The sequence below is a fragment of the Alligator mississippiensis genome, chromosome 10 (assembly GCF_030867095.1).
Source record: "Alligator mississippiensis isolate rAllMis1 chromosome 10, rAllMis1, whole genome shotgun sequence".
NCBI classification, from domain to species: Eukaryota; Metazoa; Chordata; order Crocodylia; family Alligatoridae; genus Alligator; species Alligator mississippiensis.
Window position 1 is genome coordinate 45328487 of NC_081833.1, and position 10795 is coordinate 45339281.

General features: G+C 48.7%; 1 protein-coding gene across 8 annotated transcripts in view; it reads right to left on the reverse strand.

Moving 5' to 3' along the window:
* The window catches only part of LOC102559250 (galanin receptor type 1), a 45186-nt gene extending 41912 nt beyond the window's left edge, over window positions 1-3274 (reverse strand). For 5 of the 8 annotated variants that reach the window (XR_001372871.3, XR_001372867.3, XR_002093509.2 and 2 more), the window contains exon 1: window positions 3131-3274. Coding sequence is in view for 1 of the 8 variants with exons in the window: in XM_019497476.2 (XP_019353021.1) it covers window positions 3131-3178 (48 nt within the window). In the remaining 7 variants the exon portion in view is untranslated. The remainder of the gene's footprint in view (window positions 1-3130) is intronic. The other 3 variants (XR_001372866.3, XR_001372870.3, XM_019497476.2) reach the window with 3 other exon arrangements.
* Window positions 3275-10795: the final 7521 nt, after the last annotated feature.

Here is a 10795-nt window from a genome sequence, read left to right on the forward strand (position 1 = left end):
TTGCTTTTCAAAACAGAAAGACTTGGGAATTTAGTTACTGGAACAGTGAAGGGTATGAAAATATTTGGAAGAAACATGCAGAGGAATGTGGGAGGGAGGAATTAAGATGTGTAAAGTTCATAGCAGGGGAAAAATCAAGGGAACAAGTGATTATAATAAGAATGTATACAGATTTATTAGAGGCAGAAGACACAGAAAGGTGGATGGAATTGCATATGCAAAGAGTAATGTGTGTAGAGAGAAGGTGCTGGATGCACATAGTATAGCAGTGGGGCTAGGGGGCCAAGTCAGTTTCAACTGGGTAGAGCCCCTGGAGTGCCAGTGGGCTGCTGGCAGAGGGTCACTTATAGCCCGGTAAGGGCAGGAGATGATTGGCATGTACTCGTAGGTGCAGAGTCGATGAGGATGGAGCAGTGCACCACACCGCTGCAGTGGTTTATTAGCACCTGTTCCCTGTGAGTCAGGCAGCATGAGTCAGAAGTGTGGAGACATCACTTCTCCACAACCCAGCAGAGTTTGAAAAACAGAAGAAGGGCCACACACAGGGGAAAGACAGAGAACCCTGGACAGAGGGCCCCAAAAGACACTGAAACCAGGTGGGAGCACACTCATCTCCCCAACCTGGAGACCCGAAGGGGTTTCCAGCCAGCCAGTGACCCAGGACAATGCCAGGAGAAAATCCCCATAAGATTTAGGCACTCAGACCCCAAGAGGGGAAACGTGAATTGGGCAGCTTCCAAAGCCTAGAGACATGGGTACAATGAAGAGGCTGCCGCTTTTCAGGGTTTTTTTCTTCTTCTTTAAAAATGGATAATTGAGTCTGAGCCAGAGGTAGCAGCCTCAAAACAAGGTGGCATGGACTTAGAGTACATGGACTAATGACAGCCCAAGAATTGATTGAGAAAAGAAAATGAATTTATATTTAAGTATTCTTTATTAATCGATTAAGTATGGGACTAATTGACTGTATAATTAATTGGTGCCAAACTAGTATTGCAAAAGGGGTGTACTTTGCTGATTTAACTCAACTTGTAACAACAATGACTTTCTTGCTTTCTTTAAGTGGGGCTAACATCTCACAACTGGTACAAGAGCAATCTAGATAAACTACCAGCTAAAACCAAGCCATACCCCAGCATCATCAAAACTCGGGTGTGGGTCATTCCCAGCTGACCCTGGTAGCTGGAGAGTAGGCCTGCTGTCATCATTGTAACATCGGTTGGCATGTGGATGGGGTCTAGGGGAGGAGGAGCCCCAAGGAAGGGCACCACAATGTGAGTGCACCCATGAAAGTACCCATAACACCCTAGGACCCTCCTTTCTTTTCAAGATCAAGGTGTGGCAGGAAAGTTGAGGTTGGTATCCTTGCATCACCTACTCCATCTTGGTAGTGATATTACACATGTATTTGGATGGGGTCATGGAGGTCATGAATTGTGCTAAGAGCAAATAAGTGGAGTCCAGATGGGGTGCAGCATCTCTCATCTGTGATCCAGCTGGGGTCCACTGGGGTTTTATATAGGGGTGCACTGATAGAGATTTTTGGGGCTGACACCAATAACCAGTTTTTAAGGAGGCATAGCGGCCGATACCAATCCGATTTCTGAAACACAGCTCTTCAGCTTGAAGAGCTGAGGCCAGCTGGTAAATCTGGTGTGGTGGAAGGAGATGGAAAGGGGGGGCAGATCAAGGCCCCTGCTGTGAGGGAGGGAATAGGGGCAGGGGTGGGGGTGGGGGTTGAGGTAGGTGCTGACCAGCCGGGGCAGGGAGGGGTGCAGGACAGAGCCACAAGCAGTGCATCCAGGGGTTGAGGGATGATGTGTGCCCCATGGATCTGTGTGATGTGGGGCAGGCTGCAGCTGTGGGCTAGGGTTGGGGCCAGGGCTGGGGCTGGGGTCAGGGCTGGGGCCAGCATGGGCATAGGACAGAGGCACGGCTTGTCTGGGGGATGCAGGAAGGGAGGTGTGGAGCGGCTCCTGCTGCTATGTGTGGTTCATCTGGTGCTCATCCAGTGGCTCCTGCCACTCATCCAGGAGGGCTTGGTGAGAGTGTGCACCCCCGGAACTGCCTGGCCAGGAAGAGCATGTCCCCAGCCCTCCCCACCCCACCTCAACCTGCACAGATCCAGGGGCACACAACCGCCGCACAGTATCACCTCAGACAAGTGGCAAGAGCAGAGACAGGAGCCACCAGATGAACCACACACAGCTGTGGGAGCCACCTTCCCACATCCTGCACCCACCCTGACCCCAGCTGGGAAGTCCCTGCCCCAACCCCTGCCCCAGCCCCACAACTTCTCTCACTGCGGGGTCCTTGATCTGCACCCCTGCCTGTTCTACCTCTTTCTCCCTTTCCTCATTCCCTCCCACTACACCAGACTTACCAGATACATACAGTTCTCCATGCTGCTGGGCTGTGCTCCTCATTGCCTACATGCTGCACTGTGGCTCTGCACGTGCACGGGCATTTATTGGACAAATTATCAGCTGCATTGGGCTAATTTCCAATACAGAAAATTTTCTTTATATCAGTGCCAATTTGATATCAGACTGATGTATCGGTGCACCTCTAGTTTTATAATATACCATGGGCAACCAAAGCAACGCAGGAAATAAAGCAAGGAGGGGCACCTGTCCACACACTGTCCCTACATGGTATGTTACAGATATGAAGAGAAGGTGCATGTAGCAGTGGTGTGCCAGAAGTCCCTAAAATGCACTAGCTGTGTGGGGAGGGCTGGTGGAGGGTGGAGCAGGACACCTATTTCATAGGTGTCCCAAAGCCTATGCAAGCAAGATCAGACCCCTAGAGGAACAGTGTGAATCAGAAAGGGACAGTGGGGGAGAAGAGGGTGAGAGTTAAATAGAAAAGGTGGATGACACCCCACAGGAGGGAGGAAAGGAGAAAGAGGAGAGTGTAATATCTGTAACTGAAGCAGCTCAAAAAGAAACAAGAGAAGCAGGAAGTAGGGTGGGGGAATCAGGAGAGAGCCCAGACATGGAGGTGGGAGAGAGGGAAAAAGAAGAAATCAAACAAGCAGAAAAAGAGGAGGTGAAACAAATAAAAGAGCCCAGGAGTCAGGGAGGGAAAACAAAGAAAATACAGGAGAAGAAAATCAGGAGAAACAAACCTGAAAATGAAGGAAATGAGTCAGAGCCAGACAGGAGCTTCTTGCCATTTACTCCCATGGTCTCCAGCTTGGACACAAAGGAGAGGGGGGGAGGCTTGGAAAATGGAAGCCTTCCTGAATGCAAAGAAAATCAGGCAGCTTGAAAAAGTGACAGGCATGAGAGTCGGGGAGAGGGAGGAGTCAACCATGGGAAGCAGCAGCACCAGAGAACCTTAAAGGGACAGGTGCATTCTTTAAAAATAAAAGAATAATTGATTATAGCATCTATGAATGTCAGGAAGGTACTAACAAGGAATAGGTGGGAGCAGATTGAACCAATGTTAAAACAAGGGCATTCATAATCTTCTTACAAGAATGTGGCATACCTGGGGAAAGGGATTATAAGTGTTTTGAGAAAAGGTGGAGATGGGGACCATCCAGGTGGTTATGGACAGATGAAAACAAAGAGGCTGGAATGGCAATGCTATTCAAGAATATAGAATTGAAAGCAAAGCAAATGGAAGACATCAGTGGCAGAATCCAGTGAATGATACTATCAGTAACGATCAGTATACATATATACTTCAGTTGCATAATAGAAGTGGGTGACAGAATGGGGGAAGGAGGAGACAAAGCTTCAGACAGTTCATCCAAATTGTTAGCAAATATAATAAAAGAAGAATTACTAGGAGTTGTGTAGGCAGGGGAGAACATTTTCACTAGAACTGACCCCAGTGGAAAGAAACAATCAAGAACTGACTTTATGTTTGTATCAAAAGAAATAAGGGTAAGGAAGAAAGAAGCCATACATGTGGCTTTTAGTGATCACCAGATACTGAAGATAGAAATGAGTCTTGATAAGAGCCCCATAGGAGGAAGAGAAGTTTAGAAGTTAAATGTACAGCTGCTACAAGATGAGGAGATATTTCAAGTGTACATGAGACAGCATGAGGGCTGGAAAACACTGAAGAAATATTTTAAGAGTACCAGAGAATGGTGGATGATGGTGAAGAAGAGGATGGGAGAATGCTTCAGGAAAGAAGGTTGAAGAACTGCGGGGAAAAGAATGAAAGAGCTGAGAGAGTTTAAAGAAAGATGCAGGAGCTGCTAAATGAAGCCACAAGAGGATGACAGGTATGAGAAGAACTAGAAGAAACAAGGCAAGAGATAGAAAGCTGGTTTAAAAGAAAGATGGGAGAGAGAATGTTCTTAGCACAAGCACCCTGTGTGGGAGAACACAAAGAGTGGTCCCAATAGTTTTTTGACTAGAGTGAAGATGGTCAAAGGAATGCTAAAAGCAGTCTGGGAAGAAGGTGGTACCTAGGTGGAAAAACAGGAGGAAGTGTTGGAGGCAGGGCCATCCCTGGGGGTGCAAATTGGGGCAACTGCCCCAAGCCCTGTGCAGAGCTGAGCAGAGTGGCCACCTAGACTCTGCGCTGCTGCCAGCTTCATGTCTGGCCACTCAGCACTCTCCCTTGCCCCACCCCCCGCCGTGCTGAATCTGGCACCTTCAGCAACCCCTCCCACTGCACTGTCGAATCTGCCACTGGCTACCTCACAACCGGGGGCGGGACCCTGCACAGTCTAATTTGCCCTGGGCCCTGCATCCTGCTCAGCTTGCCTCCAGTTGGAGTCAATGAGAAGATTTTATGAAGAACAAAATCAGAAGAAGGAAATAGAAGATGAAGGTTTTGCTGGAAGAGATTAAAGAGCAAAAAGTAGGAGTTGGAAGCAAAGAAGATGCAAGAAAAGACAAGCTTAAAGGAAGTGCAGAAGTACTTAAAAACCTTTAAAAGAGGGAAATCACCAGAAGCACATGGACTTCCTATGGAATTTTACGAGACGTTTTGGGCGCAGGTAGGAAGGGATATAGTGGAAGTTTTCAAGGAAATAGCAGAAACAAGAGAGGTAGGGAAAGATTTTACAGGAGGCATCGTGAACAATTCAACATCACTTTTCAAGAAGGGGTGGAAGGAACTCCTGAAAAAACTGGAGATGGATTGGACTACTGTTACTGTGCAGGCCCAGTGGTGCACGGGTCATTTCGAACCCTATATGCAGTTTGCTACTGCGCAGTAGTGTCAGCATCACGGTTTGTGCCTGCTAATCCTATGTTACTGTAGCTCATTGCTATGGTGATGTAGTGTCTCGTGTAGAAGCACCCTGTATTAAGAGTTCTGTAAGGGGTTCTATTGTGGGAAGTTGATGTATGCTGTTTAAGGGTTTAACATATGTACTGGTATGTTTTTGGAGATGTCGTTGTTTTTGTGATATGAAGTTTTCGTAAAACAAAGATGCTCAATAGGTGAAGCTTTGTAAGTGTAGGTTGGTAAGTGGGCTTTTAATAAAATTTGTAAGTAAAGTTACCATCGGTAGGTTGCTCCTTGGCCTGTTGGCCAAGATCAGGATGATGGCCTGGTCTGGCTAGGAAGCTTAGTACAGATTGGCAGTGGCAGTGGTGGCAGCAGCAACGTTTGGCATGGCAGCAAGGAAAGAGACAGGACAGACTGTACCAGGTGGAAGACAGTATTTGAAAGCTGGAAGGAGGAAACAATTCTGCGTGAGTGTCATGCTGAAGGTTTGGGTACTTGATATGAATTGCCTAATACAGATGCTGAGAAACTTGGACTGGGAGGTAACATTTAGGGGTGAGACAGCATATAGAAACCCTGTGGGGGGGGCACAGATGAAGGAAGAGGAAGCACACAGAGAGCACAGGGAGGGAAGAGGAAGCAGATGAGGCAGGGAAAAATAGGCTGGAGCAGGAGAGAGAGAGATGGGCATATGGAGGAGGAGTCAGGAGGGGGAGATAAGGAGAAGGGGAAAGGGAATGAGAATGGGAATGGCAAAGAAGAGAGGACAGGAGGAACAGAAAGCGGGGAGGGGAGTATAGAGAGAGGACAGGAGGAAGGGGAATAAGAGGCAGGGATGAGTGGAGTAGAGAAGATCAAGACTGAGAAAAGGTCAGAGGGAAATTGGGAGGGTGTAATAGAAGGGCACTAGCATATATGGGAGGAACAGGGGAAGGGAAAATGGAGACAGGTTCTGGAAAAGGTAGGAAGTAGAGGAAGAAGAGCGAGGAGGAAGAGGACAATGATATGGAGTGGTCTGGAGGATGCATGAAGCAGAAACTGGAGTGGCAAGTGTTTGAGAGGAGGCAAAGATGCAGGAGGGAAGAAAAGAAGATGAACAGACAAAAGTAGTTTCCCTTTGAATCCCCCCAGGCCCTTCCCAACCCACTCCTAGCCCCACAGCTCTCAGGTTTGTCAGGGCCGGAAGAGGGAAGCCAAAGCCGTGCTGGGGTAGAGTTTTTAGAGGAAGGCAAAGCATGCAATGGACATGGTGAAAGGAGAAAGCAGAGGAGGAAGATCACAAGAGGAAAAGAAAGGATTGGTTTTGAGTTTGGAATCAGGAGTGGAGTCATGCCCAGACCTAGACCTCAGTGCATAGATTGGACTTGGAGGGTTGTAGGTAATATCTCAGATAAAAATGATCATCATGCTTATATTGGTTAATGTAAGGAGCATTCCCAATCATGCAAAGTGGGTGGATCAGTATTTGGACTGGATGGAGGCAGATGTGATATACCTTCAGAAATGTGGGATCCTAGGACAGAGGGAGTATAAAGACCATATGGGAAGATGGAAGCATGGCCATCCATGTGGCTGGACAGTATTGATAACATGGTGACAGGTGTGGTGGTACTAGTTAAAGATCTACAGCTATGACTAAGAAACTATCAGGAGATAATTAGGGGAAGAGTATTACAGGGGATCGGGGAGAAGGGAGGGGAAAGGTTTAGCATACTGAACGTTTATACACTGGCAGAGTGGGAGGCATGCTGCCCCTTCTTAGAGGAACTGACAATCCTCCTACCAGGAGCATTGCCCTTAATACTGATTGGAGATTTTAATTGTATATTGGAGGAAGGGGATAGAATGGGGAACAATGCCTTAAGATTAGATAGGTCCTTACAGTTACTGGCCAGGATGGCAGAGGAACATAACATATTCAGGACACCCAAAAGGCAGTGTCTGGAGCTGATAGTAGGTTTAAAAGAGTGGATGCAGCAGGCCACTCATGGTCCCTCATAGACTTGATTTTTGGGTCTGTAGACTGGAAAATTCGAGCAGCAGAGAGAATACTGTTCTCCTTCTCTGACCACCTACTACTGAGGATGGTGTTGGAAGTGGGAGAGCAAAGAACACCATGTAGAGGGTACTGAAAGTTAAGTACAAGACTATTAGAAGATGAAAAAGTTCAGATGGTACAGAAGCCAGTATGAAGACTGGGGAGCAATGAAAGGAATGTATACAAGGAGAGAGAGATGGTGGGAAGATGTTAAAGACAGAACACAAGCCTTTTTTTAGAATCTGGGGAAAACAAGGGATTGAGAAAAGCAGATGTTCACAAAATTGCAGTGTAGACTGCAGCATCTCCTATGACTGGTGGAGAAGGGATTCCCAGTACTGAAAGAAATTATATTGAAGGAGTGGTTTAGAACGAAAGGACAGAGAAACATCTTTCTTGTGAAGGCTGCTTGAGTGGAGCAAGGACAAGAATGGTCTTCTTATTTTGCCCGAATGAGAGAAAAAAAAAGTATTACTGCAGTGCAGGATGAGAGGGGAGTGCAGCTAACAAAGACAGAAGAGATATTGAGTAGGCCTGTGCGAAGTGGCTAGTATTCACTTCGGATTCAGCCAATTCAGGGGACAGTGATTCAATTTGGTGATCTGAATCACCGTCCTGAATTGATTTGGCCAAATCTGATTCAAACATTCGGCTGCTGCTGAATCAGCTGAATCTCTGAATCAGATAAGCCCCATCCCCTGCCTGCTCTCCCAGCCCCGTCAATGGCTGCCCTGCCTGGCCCAAGCTCCATGCTCTTCAAAAAAAAAAAAAAAAGAAAAAAAAGCCCCCACTCATTAGGTGCTGCCAGCTGGGGGGTGATCCCTACTGCCCAATGCTGTGTGGGGGGCTCTGCCACGAGTCCCCTGGCCCCTCCCTCTCCTCCAGCCCCTCCTCCCCCAATGGCTGCCCCACCTGGCCCCAGCTTCTGGTTTAAAAAAAAAAAAAAGCCCTAGCCTTACTGGCTCCTGCCTGGCAGGGGGGCAATCCCCGCTGCCCCCCACTGCCCCACACTATGTGAGGGGCTCTGCCATGTGCCCCCAGAAGCCCTGAGGCTGCTGCAGAAGCTGATGAGTGGGGGCATTTTTTTTTTTTTTTATAGAGCTGGGAGCTGGGGCTGGGTGGGGCAGCCATGGGGCAGCAGGGCTGGGAGAGCAGGCAGGGGTCAGGGGGTGCTCAGGGGAGCTGGGGGGGGCAGGCAGGGGATGGAGCCTGGCAGGGGTCCCTCCTTGGTCCCTTCCCCCCTCCTCCAGCCCCCACTTTCCTGCCCCTACTTACCAGCACGGAGTCTAGGTCCAGCTCCCTGCGGCAGCGAGTGGGGACTGCCCGAATCTCTGAAGCTCTCCAAATCTTTTCTGAATCAATTCAGAGAGCTTTGAATTTTACAACATCTTAAGGGATAGCCAGCATGGGTTTGTTGCAGGTAGGTCTTGCTTGACCAATCTCATTTCCTTCTCTGACCAGGTGACCTATCACCTGGACAAGGGAGAAGAGATTGATGTCATATATCTTGACTTCAAAAAAGCCTTTGATCTGGTTTCCCATGATCACCTCTTGGAGAAACTGGCCAATTGTGGCCTTGGGTCCTCCACGATCCACTGGCTGGAAAATTGGCTCCGTGGTTGGACCCAGAGGGTAGTAATTGATGGAAGTCACTCATCATGGTGTCCTGTGACCAGTGGGGTCCCCCAAGGCTCTGTCCTTGGACCCATACTGTTCAACATCTTCATTAATGATGTGGACACTGGAGTCAGAAGCAGACTGGCCAAGTTCGCCGATGACACCAAACTTTGGGGCAAAGTTTCATAGTTTCATAGTTTCATAGATGTTAGGATTGGAAGGGACCTCAATAGATCATCGAGTCCAACCCCCTGCATAAGCAGGAAAGAGTGCTGGGTCTAGATGACCCCAGCTAGATACTCATCTAACCTCCTCTTGAAGACCCCCAGGGTAGGGGAGAGCACCACTTCCCTTGGGAGCCCGTTCCAGACCTTGTCCACTCGAACTGTGAAGAAGTTCTTCCTAATGTCCAGTCTAAATCTGCTCTCTGCTAGCTTGTGGCCATTGTTTCTTGTAACCCCCGGAGGCGCCTTGGTGAATAAATATTCACCAATTCCCTTCTGTGCCCCCATGATGAACTTATAGGCAGCCACAAGGTTGCCTCTCAACCTTCTCTTGTGGAGGCTGAAAAGGTCCAGTTTCTCTAGTCTCTCCTCGTAGGGCTTGGTCTGTAGGCCCCTAACCATACGAGTGGCCCTTCCCTGGACCCTCTCCAGGTTATCCACATCCCTCTTGAAGTTTGGCGCCCAAAATTGCATGCAGTATTTCAACCGCGGTCTGACCAGCGCCTGATAGAGGGGAATTATCACCTCCTTGGTTCTGTTTGTCATGCATCTGCTGATGCACGATAAAGTGCCATTAGCTTTTCTGATGACTTCGTCACACTGATGACTCGTGTTCATCTTGGAGTCCACTAGGACTCCAAGATCCCTTTCCACTTCCGTGCCACCCAGCAGGTCATTCCCTAGGCTGTAGGTGTGCTGGACATTTTTCCTCCCTAGGTGCAGCACTTTGCATTTCTCCTTGTTGAACTGCATTCTGTTGTTTTCTGCCCACTTGTCCAACCTGTCCAGGTCTGCTTGCAGCTGTTCCCTGCCCTCCGGCGTGTCCACATCTCCCCATAGCTTCACAAAGCATCCACACCAGAAGACAGGCGGGTGATCCAGGCTGACCTGGACAGGCTCAGCAAGTGGGCGGATGAGAATCTGATGGTGTTCAACGCCGATAAATGCAAGGTTCTCCACCTTGGGAAGAAAAACCCGCAGCATCTTTATAGGCTCGGCAGTGCTATGTTGGCTAGCACTAAGGAAGAAAGAGACTTGGGGGTCATCATTGACCACAAGATGAAGATGAGCCTGCAGTGTGATGCTGCGGCTAGTAAAGCGACCAAAACGCTGGCTTGCATCCGTAGATGCTTCTCAAGCAAATCCCAGGATGTCATTCTCCCCTTGTACTTGGCCTTAGTGAGGCCGCAGCTGGAGTACTGTGTCCAGTTTTGGGCTCCACAATTCAAAAAGGATATGGAGAAGCTTGAGAGAGTCCAGAGAAGAGCCACGCGCATGATCAGAGGTCAGGGAAGCAGACCCTACGATGACAGGCTGAGAGCCCTGGGGCTCTTTAGTCTGGAAAAGTGCAGGCTCAGGGGTGATCTGATGGCCACCTATAAGTTTATCAGGGGTGACCACCAGTATCTGGGGGAACGTTTGTTCACCAGAGCGCCCCAAGGGATGACAACTAGGTCGAATGGTCATAAACTTCTACAAGACCGTTTCAGGCTGGACATAAGGAAGAATTTCTTTACTGTCCGAGCCCCCAAGGTCTGGAACAGCCTGCCACCAGAGGTGGTTCAAGCGCCTACATTGAACACCTTCAAGAGCAAACTAGATGCTTATCTTGCTGGGATCCTATGACCCCAGCTGACTTCCTGCCCTTTGGGCAGGGGGCTGGACTCAATGATCTTCCGAGGTCCCTTCCAGCCCTAATGTCTATGAAATGTAT